The 17,910-nt window shown below is 57.1% G+C and overlaps 4 protein-coding genes across 4 annotated transcripts; 1 reads left to right on the top strand and 3 right to left on the bottom strand.

Annotated features, from left to right (window-relative positions):
- Nucleotides 1–213: 213 nt before the first annotated feature.
- Nucleotides 214–4,807, top strand: HRG_03156 (5'-3' exoribonuclease; the record flags this gene model as incomplete). The annotated part of the gene is made up of 5 exons (XM_044861627.1): nt 214–363; nt 414–723; nt 780–2,078; nt 2,135–4,585; nt 4,683–4,807. 5 exons carry the CDS (start codon nt 214–216, stop codon nt 4,805–4,807), a joined length of 4,335 nt encoding a protein of 1,444 aa, XP_044722653.1.
- A 178-nt stretch (nt 4,808–4,985) lies between these two features.
- On the bottom strand, nt 4,986–5,809 carry HRG_03155 (signal peptidase subunit domain-containing protein; the record flags this gene model as incomplete). Its single annotated transcript, XM_044861626.1, has 3 exons — nt 4,986–5,232; nt 5,284–5,571; nt 5,667–5,809. The coding sequence occupies 3 exons, from the start codon at nt 5,807–5,809 to the stop codon at nt 4,986–4,988; spliced, it is 678 nt and encodes a 225-aa protein (XP_044722652.1).
- Nucleotides 5,810–6,744: 935 nt separating this feature from the next.
- HRG_03154 (endonuclease-reverse transcriptase domain-containing protein) lies at nt 6,745–13,230 on the bottom strand (the record flags this gene model as incomplete). Its single annotated transcript, XM_044861625.1, has 15 exons — nt 6,745–6,839; nt 6,909–6,959; nt 7,056–7,329; nt 7,746–7,882; nt 8,092–8,238; nt 8,312–8,328; nt 8,379–8,452; nt 8,719–8,948; nt 9,002–9,020; nt 9,189–10,400; nt 10,543–10,592; nt 10,734–10,842; nt 11,008–11,688; nt 12,277–12,843; nt 12,898–13,230. 15 exons carry the CDS (start codon nt 13,228–13,230, stop codon nt 6,745–6,747), a joined length of 3,996 nt encoding a protein of 1,331 aa, XP_044722651.1.
- Nucleotides 13,231–14,085: 855 nt separating this feature from the next.
- On the bottom strand, nt 14,086–16,949 carry HRG_03153 (sentrin-specific protease; the record flags this gene model as incomplete). The annotated part of the gene is made up of 4 exons (XM_044861624.1): nt 14,086–15,754; nt 15,814–16,432; nt 16,571–16,868; nt 16,926–16,949. 4 exons carry the CDS (start codon nt 16,947–16,949, stop codon nt 14,086–14,088), a joined length of 2,610 nt encoding a protein of 869 aa, XP_044722650.1.
- Nucleotides 16,950–17,910: the final 961 nt, after the last annotated feature.

Below are 17,910 nucleotides of genomic sequence, written 5' to 3'. Positions count from 1 at the left end.
CCAGCGTCGCCAGCCCTTCCTCCCCTCCGCCTCTTCGTGTGGCAAACCGCGCACAGGCTCCGACAGTTTCACCCGACGCTTCATTTTGCGCCAGACTCGCGGCATTTTGTTCAGAGCTCCCGGTCTCTGCTGTCGCTTACTCGTTCCCACTTTGTGTCTTGTTTTTTGCTGTCAGCCTATTCTGTCGGCGGACAAGTTTTCGCATTCTACACCATGGGGCACGTTGAATTCTTCCCCCATCCGTTGCCCTTGGCTAACCGCTGTCCCAGTGTCCCCAAGTTCTTCAGATGGCTCTCAGAGCGCTATCCGGCCATTTCCCAAGTTATTGCAGAAAATCGGATACCCGAATTCGACTGCCTCTATGTGCGCTCCTCCGGCTCTCTATTTAGCCCGCGACTGACCGAAATCTGTAGCTCGACATGAATGGCATCATCCATAACTGCACCCACAAGGACGCCGGCGAGGATGCGACATTCCGCATCAGCGAAGAGGAAATGTTCATACGAATCTTCAACTACATTGAGCATCTGTTCGGCAAGATCAAGCCTAAACAGCTCTTCTTCATGGCCATTGACGGTGTCGCGCCGCGTGCCAAGATGAACCAGCAGCGATCTCGCCGATTCAGGACCGCTTTGGATGCTGAAAATGCGCGTGAAAAGGCCATCAGAGAAGGCGTTGAAATGCCCAAAGAGGAGCCCTTTGACAGTAATTGCATCACGCCAGGTAAGTCATTGCCCTCGCTCAGTTGCCGCTGGGCAGAAGCTGACGAGGGCTGCAAGGCACCGCATTCATGGCCAGGCTATCCCAACAACTCCGATATTTCGTCAACAAGAAAGTCTCGGAAGACACCGAGTGGCAGGGCTGCGAGATTGTGCTCTCGGGCCACGACGTCCCAGGCGAGGGAGAGCACAAGATCATGGAATACATTCGCAACGCCAAGGCGCAGCCAAACTACAACCCAAACGTACGCCATTGTCTCTATGGCCTGGACGCTGACTTGATCATGCTTGGACTACTCAGCCATGATCCGCATTTCTGCCTTCTCCGTGAAGAAGTGACGTTTGGCCGAGCTTCTAAAACAAAATCGAAGGAGCTCGAGCATCAGAACTTTTACCTTCTTCATCTCTGTATCGTGAGAGAGTACCTGGAGCTGGAGTTCCAGGAATTACAACAAGACGGTACCTTGGACTTCGCATTTGATCTCGAGCGGGTCATCGATGACTTTATCTTGATGGCTTTTTTTGTCGGAAACGATTTCCTTCCGAATCTTCCCGGACTTCACATCAATGAGGGAGCTCTAGCCAACATGTTCAAGATATACAAAAGAGTTTTGCCAAAGTGCCAGGGCTTCATCAACGAAAACGGGGTCATCAATATGGAACGTCTGCGGAGTCTGTTGGACGAGCTCAGCAAGCTTGAGCTGATTTCCTTCGAGAACGACGTTTCCGATGAAAAGTGGTTTGCTTCTAAGCAGATGGAGCAGCAACTGGCGGGAAAGAACGCAATGAGCAGGAAGCCTCCTAGGAACAATCAGCTTACCATAAGCTCATTCCAGCGAGACTTGTGGAAACAAAAAATCCGACCTTTCGTCTCGAATCGTTCGGAAGAGTCGTTGGACCTTGGCTCGAATCTGAAAGCAGCAGACCGGAAATTCATCCAGGATCTTGCCGATGCCATGCATTTGGAATGGTCAACCAAGGAGAATGACAAGGACGAACGCAACCTCGTCATTGCATTTCCCGCCAGGAATGGAGATGACGACGACGAAGACGACGACGAGGGAAACTTAGCTGCGTGGCGTGTTATCAAGACGTACGACAAAGCTCAGGTTGTTGACAGGACATCAGAGGATGCTCAGAAGCACTATGAAAAGCTCTACCAGGACAAGTATCAAGGCTGGAAGACCAAGTACTACCTGCAAAAGTTCCCCGAATGGCCCGCGGACAAGTATGACCAAGAGCAGACGGCGCTCTGCGAGAATTATGTCCAGGGCCTTCAGTGGGTCTTATTCTACTATTACAAGGGCATCGCGTCTTGGCCCTGGTTCTATGGCTATCACTACGCGCCCCTCATATCAGGTAAGTTAACTGTTGAAAGAGAAATCGAACTATATAAAGCTTACACTCGCCTTCAGATGTCGTCAAAGGCCTCGGTGCCGATCTCAACTTCAAAAAGGGCCAGCCATTCAAGCCCTACGAACAGCTGATGGGTGTCCTCCCCGATCGCAGCAAGAAGATTGTTCCCACGGTATACCACGACCTGATGACCAACCCGGGTTCCCCCATCATCGACTTCTATCCCAGAGATTTCGAGTTGGACATGAACGGCAAGAAGATGGAGTGGGAGGCCGTCGTCAAGATCCCGTTCATCGACGAAAAGCGCCTCCTTGACGCCATGGCTTCCTGCAATGAGCTCCTCACCGACGACGAAAAGGCCCGGAACGGGGTCGGCGTACCCCTCAAGTTCACATACTCACAGGATGTGAATTTCACATACGCCTCTCCGCTTCCGGGCATCTTTCCAGACGTCCAATACTGCCGCTGCATCGAGAACATATTCGACTTGCCCGCCATGGAGGGTCTCGAGCACTTGTCCGGCCTGACAGGTGGCGCCCTTCTCAACATTGAGGCCCTGGCTGGGTTTCCCACTCTTCACAACCTGCCGTATACTGCGCAGCTGATTGAAGGTTACGGGGTCAACGTCTTCCAGGCGGACAGCAGGAATCCTAGCATCGTCGTGACGCTGACTGACACCAGTATGCGCACAAGCATAGAGACGTGGAAGGCTAAGCTGGGCCAGCGATGTTACGTGGGATATCCATTCCTGCAAGAGGCCAGGGTGATGAGAGTCCAGGACGAGCTGTTCACCTTTGAACTGGCCGAGAACGGAAAGGACATCATCACCAAGGACCACACCAACAGAGAAGCTACCGATTTTTCCAGAGAGGCAGAGCATCTGGAGAGCTGGTACGCGAAACGTCTGGCAATCACAGTCGGGCAAGTAGAGTGTCTCGTTCACGTCCACATGCTCAAGGGATTGGTTAAGACAGAAGAAGGCGCACTGATCAAGGAATACGCGGAGAACCCTAGCTTGCGGAGTACATATGCCGCCCAAACGATTGTTGACGAGGTGTTTAACGAGGACGAACGCTTCATCGAAAAGGCCGCTCTCCCGGTCGAAGAAGAGTTTCCCGTGGGGACTCGAGCTTTCTTCCTCGGCGACTACGCCTACGGGCGCCCTCTGGAAATCACAAGTCACATCGACAACAAGACCGAGATCATCGTCTCTGTACTCCGAAACAAGGAGCCGGATTTCGCCAAGTCGTTAATTCGCCAAGCTGAGAGCAGGAACCCGTATACGCCCTCGTTTGCGGTCGCTAAGCAACTCAGAATGCATCCTCTAGTGTTGAGCAAGATCACCTCTTCCTATCAAGTCACAAACTCGGCAGGCCTCAAGCTGAACCTCGGCCTGAATTTGAAGTTTGAAGCGCGCAAGCTCAAGGTCCTGGGATACTCGCGAAAGTCAACCTCGGGCTGGGAGTTTAGCGCCCTCGCCGTCAAGCTGATCGCGGACTACGTGGTGGCGTTCCCCGACTTTTTCGTCGCAATCCAGAGGGAGCCTCAGAGAAGCGAGACTTCGGAAACAGACCTGTGGAACGACCCGAGCGTCGCATCGCAGCGCATCAAAGACATTGTTGCGTGGTTGAAAAAGCAGGAGACGGGCAAGTTTGAGAGAGTGCCACTGGAAGCCGAGCAACTCGACTCTGACGTCGTCATGGAATTGGCCAAAGTTGGAGAGCAAATGTCCCAGGCCGCGCAAGAGTTTGCCCCGAAAAAGCTCCGCGGCGTGCCTCGTGCTGCCATTCTCAAGCCAGCGGACGCAGAGCTCGTGCTCGGCAACCAGACCTTCAGTCTCGGCGACCGGGTGACATTTGCGGCTGCATCAGGCAAGGTCCCCATTGCCACGCGAGGAACGGTCGCAGGAATCAGTAGAACTGCAACTGCGCTGCTGTTGGATGTCGTGTGGGACACGCCGTTTATGAGCGGCACCACTCTGGGCGAGAGAGCGCCATTGTTCAGAGGTCAGACGGTCGCGTCAACCTCGGTGCTCAACACGACGGACAGGCAGGTCATATCCGCGTCGTCCAAATCTCAGCAGAGGCGAACAGCTGCCACAGCACCGACGGGGCGCGCCGGATCGATGGGGATGCCGCAATACAGGGATGCGCCAGCACCCCCTGTCTTGCGAGGTGGGTGGCGTGGTGCCCTCAACGGCGGCGCCAACTCTCCCTCTCGCCACGGAGGTCCCAACCAGCGCGGCGGAGCGCCGCCTCTGCTCCATAGCACGCTGGTTTATCGAAACAGCCCCAATGGCACAACGCCGCCCGGGCAAGGCAAGAACGGGCAAAGTCGCGGAGGAAGCAACGCCAACGAGAGAGGTCGTGGCGGCGGTCGAGGACGAAGCCGCGGCTACTCGGAGGCGGCTCAAATCCCACTCTCCCGGGAACAGACGCCGAAATATGGCAACGTTCCTCCTCCGGCAAACCTGGAAAGCGCTCGTGGCGGACGCGGCAGCCGTAGTCGTGGTCGGGGACGAGGGGTTCCTAGCAGAGGACGAGGGGAGCGCGCCAACGGCAGCAATGTTGCTCAGTGACAGTGTCGCTGAGCTGCGGTGCTGGCCAGGTCCGGGAGACCGAGGCTTGTATCACTTTCGGGGCGTCGTTGGGCAGTATCGGGCGGGGCCGGATGTCTTGCCGTGTACGCATATGGGTATTGCCGAGGCGTCGTTCTGTCTATGTCGTGGGTGAGGACGATTATTGCTATAGAGCGTTGGATGCCTACGATGCCTGGGTGGCAAGATGTTGACTAGATATACCGTTTCACGTATCGTGGGAAGCAGCCGGGCCTGTTTCGTTTGCTGGTTTCCAGACAGCCCATGTATCTTGTTGTTCTCGACTACAGGTCCATGGCTAGATGCAATTCTGTCTATGTGCCCTTGCTCTTGGTCTTGCTGTCCTTTGACTTGATAGCGGGAAGATCAAACTTGTTGCTCGAGCCACCGTTGATGACCTTCCAGAAGCCCAGATCCTTGTCCATGTTCCAGGTGAGGAGTCCGACCCATGGTTGGACGTTGTAGTGCAGCTTGAGCGTGACGTCTTGGCTCTGGGCAATCTTGCCGCCGGGGTGGGTAATTTGGTACTTTGGCTTTTGGTTTTTGACCCTGAGGATGCCCCTGGAGAAGAGTCAGGCATTGACGTTTGAAGAGGGAGTTGTGGATGCTTACCTGCTGGGATCAATTGTCTTGCCCTCGGAGCTTCTCTTGAGCTTCTTCATGGCAATGGGCCCAATGTTCTTGAGGTGGTCGGCGCTCGGGTTGGTGATGATGGAGTCCCAGATGACGGCCGAGTTTGACGAGTTTTGGCCGGGCGCCGTGGGCCAGTCAGCCGTGACGTAGACAAACACTTGCTTCGTGTTCCATGTGAAGAGCGAGGAGAGGTCTGCGTCGAGGGAGAACTTGATGATGGCGTACTCCTCCTTCTTGGAGCTGTAGTAATGCGGCCGGCCCTTGACGCTGATTCCCCCCCAAGTTTCCGTCAGCGCTCCGTTGTCCCCGAGCCTCGTGCGTCAAGCATAGGCCAGCGAGCACGGCCAAGAGGGAGCACGTACACTTGAATGTTGTGCGGCGTAATGGTGCCGGTGGGTGTCCGGGCGGCGAAGAGGTCGGTGGCGGCGATGAAGGCGGCGAAGACACAGGCGACGGTGGTGAAGAAGCCAAAGACGTTTTGGACGCGCACAAAGGAGGAGTGCATGGTGGGTGGGAGCGGGCGGCGCGAGGACCAGACGCGCGCGCTGATGGGGTGGGTGAGAGGCGAGGGAGCTGGCTTACTGTCGCAGCATCTGGGACTTGGTGATGTTGAGGCGGCGTGTGTCGTTTACAGGTGCAGCCATTCAGGGATCAGGACACGTTTGGGTGTGGGGGGGACTTGGACTCTATTATCCGTATACGGTATGTATGTATGTATGTGTATTTTCCGTCCAGCGGCCGTGAGGCCGCTCAGGTCCCGGTGGGGCACAGGACGTGCTGAGCTAGTAGGCTGTCTACAGTCTCCTCTCGCAAACGTAAACAACCACCATCCAGCATTTCATCGGCTCTGAGGCGCTCCGTGTTGAACCTGGTGCCCGTCAGCGGGTCGTGCAGGCGCGGCGGTGAGATCGCCATTCAGTTTTGGTCTCCAAGGGACCGTTGTCGGAGACTGCAGAGCGCAGCCTCAGTTGGCCCGGCCGGGCAAAGGGTGTTGCAGCACCCTCTGCCTGGCCGAATCCGGGGGGGATTTGAACAAAGGAAGAGGTGAGGAAAGGTGTGATGCAGCCGCCTAGTGGCGAGGCAAGCCCATTCAAAGAAGGAGGACGCCTTCGCCAGCTTGACGAACCTGTCGAAGTCTCTGCCTATTGCGCGATTGACTGCTGCAGTAGGTGAGGCGTCAGCCTCATCCGATGCCGCGGCTCGATCTTTCGGCAATAAAAGACATGGTTTGGCTCTTTTCGTCGGCCACATGAGCACGTCAGTCGCGCATCGTCGTGGTTGAACCTCTCGTGGTAGTCGGCAAAGTCCCCGTGACGGGTTCTGGCTGCAAGCAGGTGGTGGAGAAGCGGTCGGGGGAGTTTGAGCTCCAGGGGGCAGCCGGTCGTCGGCTTAAGGTGCAGTGGCTTGTACTGTTCGGGTGCGGAGGCTTCCCACCAGGCTTTAAATGCGCACAGGCTGCTGCCTAGCAGCCCTGCGCAGATATGCCAGTGTCGGGACAGCGCCTGCGGGCTCGGGTTGAGAGGTTCCTGCTTTCGCTAAGGCATCGGCCTGCTCGTTGCCTGGGATGCTGGTGTGGCCGGGGATCCAGCGGACCTCCGTGGCACCGTGTGCTGTGGCCAGGGCCTGGAACTCGAGGAAGACATCCTGGGAGGAGTCTGCCGGCATGCCTCTGAGGCATGTTGCCGCCGCGATGTTGTCGAGACAAACGACTACCCTCTGCGATCGTGGGAGGCTTAGGGCAGCGCGCAGGCCCTCGAGCGCGCCTTTCGCTTCCGCATCAAAAACCTCAGCGGGCCCAAGTCGGCCGCAGCCACTTAGGACGGTTTGCCCATCCAGATGGATGGCATAGCCATAACCGACCGCTGCATCCGAGGAGAGCGATCCGTCTGAGTAGACGACCAGAGTGTGTGGTGGCACTGACCGGAGCCAAATGCGGAAATCCGCTGCTGACTGGTCTTTCGGGGCGGTTTGCAGAGGCAGCGCCTGATCGTCGCCGAAGCGGCGAGGAGGAGAATTGGCCGCCTGCTGCAAGGCAGCAGCTGGTCACTGCGTCGAAGTCGGGTCCGGAAGCCTTCTCGCGGCACCTGGTACTTCAGTTTGATCGACCTGTGGATGACAGGGGGCTTGGGCCGGACTGTACGTTTCGCAAGCGGATGGGCTTCATCGAGAGACTTGAGGCGGGCCGCGAAGCGCATGCGACGCCCCTCGAGCAGTTGTATCACCGGTGGAATGCCGCTCTCGATGGAGGGCATTGATCGGCGTCGTCCTCCAAACAGGCAGGATGGCTCGGATGGATGTGTGAAGCGACTTGTTCATCTTTCGGATGAGTTGCTGTATCCCGGATGGTCCTTCTTTGCTGGCTGGGTCCATCGCGGGCTGGTTAATCCGGGGTACCATGCCTCGGTGCCGTGGAGCAGCACCGGTTCGATACATGCTCTTACGGCTCTGCGAACGGCACCGGGAAGAGGACCATGTTTGGTGTTTGCCAGACTTTTCAAGTGATAGGCCACGACCTGTGCCTTGGCTGTCCACTTTTCCACGTGTGTCTTGAACGACAGGGTGCTGTCGAGCCAGATGCCTAGCCATCGCAGTGCTCGGTCAGGGCGCTTCTCTGAGTCGCCGTGAAATATAGGCGGGCAACTTTAGGTTTGCTTCGACAGAAATGCATGACCTCAGTCTTCATCGGGTCGAAGGCGATGCCGTTGGCGGCGCCCCAGGCCACAAGTTCGTTTACATAGCGCGACGCTCTCGGCTGTCTTCTCCAGGAGTTACCTATGCATAGGATACCCGTGTCGTCTGCGTAGCCGAAGCGCCCTTCGGCTTCCCTAGGCGGTAAATTGGTTCCGTGTACAACAGAAAAGGATGGGCGAGACTGGTGATCCCTGGGGGAGGCCGCATTGGAGAGGCGAGCTGGGCGTGGTAGTGTCCTGGTATCTGACGCGCGCCGAGCGGTCATGCATGAAAGAACCAGCCCATCGAGCGAGATGTTCTGGCCACCCCTGCTCACGGAGGCGAAGGATCAGCCTGTTGCGGAGGACAGTGTCGAAGGCTCCTGGATGTCCATAGTCACCAACGTGGCAACTTGTCCGCGGGCAAACGCCTCTTCAATGTCATGCAGCAGAGCGGCAACAAGGTCAACGGCAGATCTCTTCGGGAGAGCGCCAGCTTGTTGTGAATGGAGGACTCCGTAGTGGACGGAGGCCCATGCCAGGCGGCGTGCGATGAGCCGCTCGAGACCTTTGCCTAGGCAGGACAGTAGGAGATGGGTCGCCAGGCACGAGGGGTCGAGAGGTTCCTTCGGCCTGGTTTTGTTATCATGACTACTTCGGCCTCTCTGAACGGCTTCGGGTGATGGCCGATGGTGAGGCAGCCTTCGTACAGCCGCTGGACGTGGCTTCCGATAATATGCCATACCGCCTTGAGCATTTGTACCGTGATGCTGTCGGGGCCGGGAGACGTGTTTCCTGTCCGTAGGGTTGCGTCGCGCACTTCCTCAAGTGACGCCTGTTGCGTGAAGGGAACGGTTTTCGTTGTGTCGACTGGGATCCACGGATCTGGGATGTCGTCGTCCGCCGTGCGCCGCTCGAGCGTCGCCCGCCGTAGGGCATTGGCTTTGTCAAGCTGCGTCTCGTAAACTACATCGCCTACTTGCAGGGGGCGGAGGCTGGAAAGCGCCCGGTGATCTCAGCCATCGGACCGCTTTGAATATGGAGGCGCTGTCAGTGAAGCTGTCGATCAGATTGCGCCAGTAATGTCTTTTGGCTCGCCGCACGACTTTCTGGAAGTCTCTCTTTGCAAGCTGGACTTCCCGATTGAAGCCGAGAGGGTAGACTCTCCTAATCGCGCGGTATTCCGCCGCGGCGAGGGCGCATTCTTCTGTCCACCAGGGCGCGCTGCGTGCCCCCTTTGCGGACGGGGCGACCGGCGGCCTTGGCTGCCAGTTGGAGAAGTTCCACGAGCGCCAACGCCAGGGAATCAAGCTCTTGGGGAGACGAGGCCGCGGCCGGGATAGCTGTTGCTCCGGAATCGACCATTTCGGCGAAACGAGCGAGCTCGTCGTCAGAGGTGAGGCGGACCTTTCCTAGCGGCACCGAGGCCGGAGCCAGGTCAGCGAGTGTCACGCTGAGCGTGAAGTGGTCAGAGCTGGTGGCCAGGTGTTCCTCCACGACAGCTTCGGATAGTGGTATGTTGGAGAAGGCGAGGTCTATTGTGTTGCCATGTGGGTTCGTTGGCACATCGGCAGGGTTGAGCAAGCTAAGGCCGTTCTCAGAGGCCCAAAAGGCGATGTCGTCACCTCGGCCATCGAGCCGGCCGGTTTGCCAGCTACTGTGTTTGGCGTTGAAGTCGCCTGCTACTAGGCACCTTCCTGGTGTGGTCCACTGGAGGAGCATCTCCAGTGCTTCATCGTAGTGCGGTTGTCGATAGAAGTTTACTACTGTTATGTTGTTGATGGTGAGCCAGAGAATGTCGCGGGTCGCCACAGGCCTCCTCTGATCTGTCATCAGGCAGGGACTCCGCCGGACATAGGTCATTACTCGAGGTCGGGTGCTGTTGTCGTCCCAGCTGTCGACTGGGGAGAAGGTATCGTAGGCTGGGTGGGTTTTGGTAAGACATCGGCCGTCCTTGGCTTCCGTCCACGGCTCCTGGAGGAGCACTATGTCGTATCGTTCAGAGTCGGCGAGGGCAAGGGCGCAGTCATGTGCTGGCGAGATCTTGCCTACGTTAGCTTGGAAGACTCGCAGGGTCTTCTTGTCGCTTTGGTTCACGCGGGATGTCTCGTCATGGAGATAGTGCAATGGGGCTGATGCGTCGCTTCTTTGAAGGGAAGCTGGTCTAGATTCGTTGCCCTCGCTCTGAGGCTGAGGTGTCGTGGTTACCATAATGAATGGCGGAGACATGGTCCTGGTCGAGCTTAGGACTGAGGTTTCGCTCCTGCCCCGTGACCTGTCATCTGGGTGCTCGGCTTCCTGGTCGTCGGGCTGAGCAGTGCTCGGAGCTATGGAATTGAGAATCTCGGAGGAGTCTCGTTCTAGCTGTTCGGGTTGGTCTATGCGCTCGAACTGTTGCTTCCGCTGAGCAAATAGTTGGGTGCCCATCTGTCGGACGAGGTTTTCTCCTCCTTCGTCAGGCGGCGAATGACGCCGTGTGATCGCTTGGGGCGTGCAGGGCATTTCGAGAAATCTGCGGAATGGGGTCCGAGGCAGTTTGCGCACTGCTCGAGGGCTACGCAGGTTTCACCGTCATGGCCGTTCCTTCCGCAACGCTTGCAGGACGGTTGTCGGTCACAGCTGTGTCGAGCGTGGAAATCCCAGCATTTGTTGCACTGGCTGGGCATGCTGGATCTGACGATGTGTCGGGCAAGTCGGCTGGAGCCAAAAGTCTCCAAGGTCTCTGGGTAGGCTCGAGGAAGGACACAATAAGCGTCTTACTCGGAAGGTCGCTTGAATCGTGCCGGCTGGGACGGATGCTGATGGGTGTGAGCCCGGTCTGGCAGGCGATTTCGTCTTTGACGGCCGCCTCGTAGTTGACTTCATTGCCCTGCAAGTCCGTAAGTCTTCGGGGCAGTTGGGCACGACGTACGTGTACCATTTGTGACTAATCTCCACCGAGGTCGCGTCTAGGTCCTCGGACCATTCCGACTGTCGCTGGACGATGAGGTCCCTGATGGTAGCGTCCGTTGTTCGGATGGCCCATCCGGTTTACCTTGAAAGCTGCCGGGACCCGGTGCAAGTCGATGCCGACTTTGGCGGCGATGTGGGTCCGAATTGCGTAGCTGCTGTGGTCTCGCGCCGGCGCTTCGGCATCGAGCCGCACGAAAACACGGAGGTCTTCTTTTGGTGGGGCGGGGATTGGTCGTCCCTGGAGACGGGAGATTGGTTGTTGTGGTCGTTGCTGTTGCGGGGCTGCGGCGGCCGTGGGAGTGTGGCCCCCGAGGGGCTGGCTTGCAGGGCGACCGGCGGCGACGCTGCTGTAGGTCGGGGCGGGTGCGGAATTGAGGTCGGAGAGCGCCTGCTTCCAAAAGTCGAGGAAGCTGTTGGAAAATTGTTCCGCAAAGCTGTGTTCAAGGCCGGACGTGTATTGTTTCGCAGTCTGTTCGAACGATTCACAAAAGGCTCGGAACACTGTCATTTTGGCGTTGTAGGCATTTGTTTGTTCAACTGCGAGCTTGTTGGCAGCTTCAACGATCGAGACCGGCTGGAGGTTAACGGACTCGGCCGAGCCAGGCCGGTTCGGGGTGGATTCACGCTGCGCTCCTTCCGTAGCGGCGGCATTGGAGAGTCTGATAAGGGCGAGGACGGCGTCGCCGCCGGTCGCCGAAACGCGGATGTGAGACCAATGGGACGGCTCGCAATGGGGAACTGTGTCGAAGCTGAGATGCACGGGCTAATCGCGCGAGGTTGGGCGGGTATGGACACCCAGATCAAAGGATCGGGGCTGGCATGCGAGCTCGTGGCAGATGCCATGGCTGCTGCCGAAGCCAGCGCAAAGCGCGGCTGGAATGATTAACGTGCAGTTGTTAGGCGAGTTGGTGGGAAATTGCGCTACTTTCTTAACAATTGCATGCCAAGAAAGTAAGAAAACAGGGGAAGGTGTTATCCGTATACGGTACCTTGATACCTCGTCGGTATAGGGTAGCCTTGCGTCTTCAGCCGCCTTGCAAGCTGCATGGAGTTATGGACGAAATACCTACTTTCATCAGTTCATGAGCTATCTGGCCACGAAACAACCACGTCACTTGAGGGCAGACAAATATCAAGAGTCTCGCAACCTTCTCCTCCTTCTTCTTCAAGGCTCACCAGCGCTTTACTTCTTGTTCTTACTCAGTCCCAGTCGCTGAAGGTAGCGGGCCCTGCACGCCTTCCTGATCAGACCATCAATTCCGCTCCCTTTCTTCCCTTTCGTCGTCTCTTCACCCCCGGTTCCAACGTCCTCCCCGTAGAGCGCCCGAATGCTTCCAGGCTCGTGCCGAACCACGTCGAACCGGCTGGTCCCGCCACGGACAGAATGAACCCTCCAGGCCGGGTTGTTGGGAGAGCCCTCGCCACCGAGGTCCTGCCAGACACGCAGGGTAACGCGCTCGGACGATGCCGTTACTGAAAAATCGGTCGTGCAGAAGGAGCAAGAGCCGCGAATCTCAGTCTCGCCTTGCGAGGCAAAGGCCTCGTCCAGCGCATTCATCAGCCCGTGGAAAGGGTGTAGGGCCGGCAACGGGCCCTCGTTCCATGCGTAGTCGAGCTCGAAGCTGTTATGGAGGTGCTCGCACGCCCTAATCCGAGCCAGGCTCTTCCGCGAGACGGGCACGTCCAGGCATATCTGGTCGTACTGCCGTACAGATAGCACGAGGTATCTACCTCCGGCAATCTTAGGGTAGGTCCAGAATTTGCCGTCGAGGCTATGTGACGGCTGCCGAGATGAAGATCTCGTGTGTCTAAATTCTGGAGCCAACAGTCTCGCAAGATACACTCTGAGTTTCACATCGCCGCCGCCCATGCGGCTGTATTTCAGCGCCAGTTGGACGTGGTGGTGGTTGAGGGTAAGCTGGTTTGAAGCATAACTGGCAAGATATCTCTCCCCCGGGCAAGGGAGGCATACCCTGACCATGTCCAGGCAGGTGACATAATGGAGACTGATGCACCTCTCGCACACCCACCAATTGGGCTCATCCCGGGCGAGGCAGGCCAGGTACTCTAGTTGCTGCTCGGGGCTGAGGCGTGCTCCACTGAGGTGTAGGTGGTGGTCGAGGATCGCTCGGAGATCAAGACAGGTCTGCGAGAGCACAACTTGGCCGTGTTTGGGCAGCTCGTCCGAGATGAGGAGGATAATTTCAACCGGCATCTGGAGCAGGGCGCAATTCTTTTGCAGCGGCCCGGCCCGAGGAACTCGGCGCTTTGCTCTAATGGCAAGGCTCCGCATCATCGTTTCCATATTGTGAGAAGGGATGGCAAATGCGAGATTGACCGAACAAAGCTATGCTGAGTCGAAGACGTGGTTTGAGCATGGGAAAAGGGGTGGATTTATAAGAAGTCGGAGCCAGACATCAGCTACTGATCCGTCATGGGCGACTGCTCAACTGGCTCAACTCGACATCGCGAGCCTAAAAGCCACCATGGTCTTGGAACAGTGGCTGTGTGAGCTTAATGAGATGCTTGTCGCCGCCACTTCTCGCCTCGTGACCCGATCCAGGGGCTGAATCTTAAAGTAGGTTCAGAGAGGCTACGGCTACAAGAGCCGCGCCGCCGAGCTTCTCAGGCCAAAGGGCTCGTTGTGCGGTCTTGAATGCTTGAAGTTTTGCATGACAAGGCGAAGAAGGTTTGCCAGAGTGGCAGTAACTTCAACCCCGACGTACGCCATTCCGGGCAAATACCACGGCGAGCCCCCAGCCAAAGAAAGTATGCTCATATAGACTTCGTTGTTATTCCTTGCCTCTGGTCCTATTGTCCCATCCATGGTCGAGCCGCTTTCTGTAAGGCCAAATCAATATGATCGGTCGCATCATATTCCTAAGTTGGGCCATGCTTCTGTTGCTGTTGGACGAACAGGTTGGCCTGGTTGAGTTGGTCAGACAGGCCGAGGGGACGGTCGGATGGACCGCATTCCAACATTCGACGTAGATCGTACATTTGGGCGACTCCCATACGTGCCATGGCCACCCATACTTTGCTGATGTGTTGCGGGCGGTCAGGGAAGAGTATGGCTACAAGTATTGGGTATAATTTGCTCTCACGACTAGCTAGTTACCTATCATCACAACTTCAACCGACGGCCCGTCTGGCCGTCAGGTCAGCCCCCGAACGGATCAATACCGTCGTAGTAGTAGCTGGGTCGCCTCGGCTCCTCTTCCGCTACACCTCCCAGACAAGACCCAGCGCCCGAACATGTCGGGTCCGGCGTGGTTGGGAGCGTGGTGACGAATTTCGGTTCAGACATCCTGTCATCGGGCGGCTTGTTTTTCTCCAGAGTGGCCCCTTCCTTGGATGGCTTCTCGTCGGGCGACGACTGTGCCGAAAAGAAAGCCTCCGCACCCGAATCGCTCTTAATCTCCTCGGCGCAAGCACCTTTGCCTGCGGTAGGAGCTTTCGCGTCACGTGCAGGACTACTGACTTTCGGCGAGGCTTGGGGAGCAGTGACAGGCGACTGGGGGCTTCGAGGCTTCTCCTGCTTCGCAGCCTTCTTCTTTGCCGCCGACCTGCGCTTTTCTTCCTTCTCCTTGTCGAGTCGCAATTGCTGCGCTTGTTGAAGGTCGAAAAGCAGTGCGCGGATACTGTCTCGAAGCAGCGACGGGGCCTGCATGTCCCATCCGAGACTCTCTTTCTGGAGTAGTTTGCGGGCAACACCGTCGGGGTCTTTCAAGAACTCCTCCACGTACCCTAAAACGAAGACTCCGCAATCGCAGAAATTGTCTTGCTGTGGGATTTCTCTGGCCTTCATCCCATTAGGAATCACGGCCAGGTCAACCCCCTTCTTATCCTTGGCCTCTTCAGCAAGATAGTCCTTCAGGGCTTTGCAAGTAGGAGGGTGTTGGGAGCCGAGGGAGTCGAGTGTGACGATCTTGGGTTGCCGGGGATCCAACTTCTGTGAGCCGCCACTACTCGGTGTTCTGCAGCCGGGGTTAGTCGAGGTCGGCTGGGTCGGTCTTGCTGAATTCTTCGGGGAAGGACCAGGCACGTCAAGTCCCGGGGAGTCTTGCGATACGTCTATCACCTCCACGTCGGCTTGGGCCGGGACACCGCCGAGGGCGTTTGGGACGTTGCAAATAATGGCCAAATACCAGTGCGCGTGCTCGTTGACAGGCACGATGACATAGTCGTGGGAGAACAGGTCGAACTTGGTCGTCCATGCCTTGACGCCTTCGTAGTTGATCTTTCCCCTGGTCGACCTGAGCTTCTCAAAGAAGAATGTGCTGAAGATGTAGACTTTCTTGAGCAATTCCGGTTGCTCCTTTTCGAGCCTGTCCTGCAAGTAACGGAGGTAGAAGCTGATGAGATTGTCGTTCAAAAACTCCCCCTCGTCGAGTCGGAGAATATCATCGTCATCCACGGTCGCCCTGTTCTTCCCCGTGGCAGGAAATACAAGCGATCTGTGCCAATTCTTCCTCCAGTCAGGATTCTTGCTGGTCCAGCGGTCCGGGCTCTGCTGGCGGGCGACAGGAGCGGGAGACGACCTTCTCGTCCGCCGCGTTTGAATGTGATTGCTCGTTGAAGGGACGTCTTCCTCCTCAGTGGCGACGACAGGCTGGTTGTCGGATGGTCCGCACATTTTGTCAGTTATCTTCTCGCGTCTTGAGCCATTGTCCTCATTCGCCGCTCGACTAGAACGAGCCATCGACCAGGGTATCTCGTTGCTTTCGGCTTCTTGTGGTGATTTGGTATACACGGGGAGCCTGCTCGGTGGCTTTGCATACAGACTTGCATTTGACATGGCTCTTCGCACCATGACCTCGAGTTCATATCTAGACGCTGTCAGTCTAGTCCGGCGTCAGGAGCAATTCGCCCAGGGCCCTCGACTTACGGAGTTTTAGTTTCGTAAGTTATGCTGGACAAGACTGATGCCAGATACGAGGCGCCTTGGCTGGTCGTGAATTCCAAATAGAGCTTTGGTTTGATCGATCCTACCATCGAACGATGTATAACGACGTAGGCACTCTTTCCTCCGGCGTGTTGCAGGATGTGACAAGTTTGGACATTGATGTGCAGCCACTCCAACGCTGACCGTTCGCCATTGGCTGTCATGGGAACCAATTCAAAGTGGCCGGAGGGGTGGAGGATTATCTGCTTGCGCTGCTGGTCGTCGCTTTCATAAGATTCCTTGCCACAAGCTGCGCTCTTGATGACCATTGCTTGCTGGTGTGGTGGAAGTCTTGCCTGATGCTGACGAGGGATGCCAGAGAAGGCGGGCTGGATGTCGCCCCTGAGATTGGCCCGCCGCTGCGGTTGTCGAATGCCGGAAAAATTGTTAGGTCTCTTCCGATTATTGTTAGGCTCGAAGCTGAGCTCATCCTCAGAGTCGCAGATGGTTTCCGCTGGAGCCTGCGGCTTATGGGTCTTGATTGGAGGCGTCGTCAGGTCTGAGCGTTGCGATCGCCGTTTCGCAGGAGAAGTAGATTGGATGTCGGAGACCACATGGGCCGCTGACGGGTGCTGATTGTTAGCAAGAGCGTCGGGGCTCTCGACTGCAGTCCGTCGGGCGTCTCGCGGGGGCGAAGATATCGCAAGGTGAGCGTCTCGCTTTCTGGGCGTGTCGGCGAGTGTTTGCGAGCTCGACATACGACTTTTCCGCTTGCGAGTGGAACCGCATGTCGGCTTGAGCTGTGCGTTGCGAAACTCCTCGACGTTCTGCGAAGGGCCAGAAATCGTCTTCACAGAGCTCGAGGTGCTTCTCAGGTCAAAGGGATCATCGAGCGGACTTGAACCGGTGAGGTCGAGGGCGGCTTGCTTTGGCGCAGGAAAGTAGGGGCTTGCGATGGCGGTTTGGGTGGGACCAGGCCCACCAGATCTCAGCCGCTTTGCAGTATGACTTTCGTTCAAAGTGTTGACAGGGCCGGCCGACCTGCCGTTGATCGTCTTCTTGGAACATGTCAGTACCTATCGACAGCAAATATGTCGAGCAGAAACACATCATACCAACAATTGAGGGCCCCCGACCATCCTTCGGGCGGAAGTCCTGTGGACGGACGGATCAGTCAAGAAGACCAACTCGGACCGTTGCATCTAGTGGTCGAACGGACTGACCCATAGTCTGGGAACGAGTGGTGTTTGAGCGAGTGGTATCGTTGCAACGGACTTTTTGATGTCAGTGCCGGGCTGACGGATGGAGAGGTCGGACTAGCCGTACTCCCATCGAGGTATCCTTGACGCCGCTCCTTCTTTCCGGTCCGACCTGTGAGCCTGTGATTTGCTGGCGTGGCAGTCCAGGTTTGCGTCGTCGTGATGTGGGGTGCTCGGGGGTCGATTCAACGTTGCTGTCCGTCGCGACTTGAGGACGGGCCTGGGCAGGTTCCGCAACGATTGCCGCGGTTCGTATGCTCTCGAAGGAGGGGAAGGCGTCGACTCCGACGCGTGGCCAGGGGTCTTGTCGTGGTGCCAGAGCAATGCTCCGGACAATGGCGGTTGATTCTGGCACGGCACTGAGGACGGTGGCGGTGCTCACTGCGATGTGGGAGAAATGGGGGGCACTGAAAGGGACGGGAGTATTTCAGAGGGTCAGGCGGGCCTAGGCCCCACTGGGATGTGGCTGCGGGGCGCAACAAGGCCTGGACATGTGCCACTGATGAGACACACAACCCAGCGCGGATCGCCCAAGTCGGACTGCCGCGAGAGCTTCCTTCTGAGTGCGGCAGGGAGCAGGGAATCAGACCAATGGAGATGCCGGAAAGTTGACGGTACATCTTTCTAGTTGCTTGTGTGTGAAGAGAGAGGCTGCAGAGGAATAAGCAAACTAGCCTTTTTAGGAGGGCACGGAGAGAAGGTGTGGGCGCGGCTGACTAAGAGGGAGGGGAGCCCTCACGACGGTAAGGAGTATATACGTGCCACTGACACGGAGCTGTTTCTGGGTTCGGCAAGCAAGGTTAATGCGCTTAGCAACACGCATCTGCATTGCACATCGCTC

Source organism: Hirsutella rhossiliensis (genome assembly GCF_020360975.1).
Source record: "Hirsutella rhossiliensis strain HR02 chromosome Unknown scaffold00003, whole genome shotgun sequence".
Taxonomy (NCBI): domain Eukaryota; kingdom Fungi; phylum Ascomycota; class Sordariomycetes; order Hypocreales; family Ophiocordycipitaceae; genus Hirsutella; species Hirsutella rhossiliensis.
Note: the sequence above shows the minus strand (reverse complement) of the source record. Positions and strands in the feature narration are given on the sequence as shown.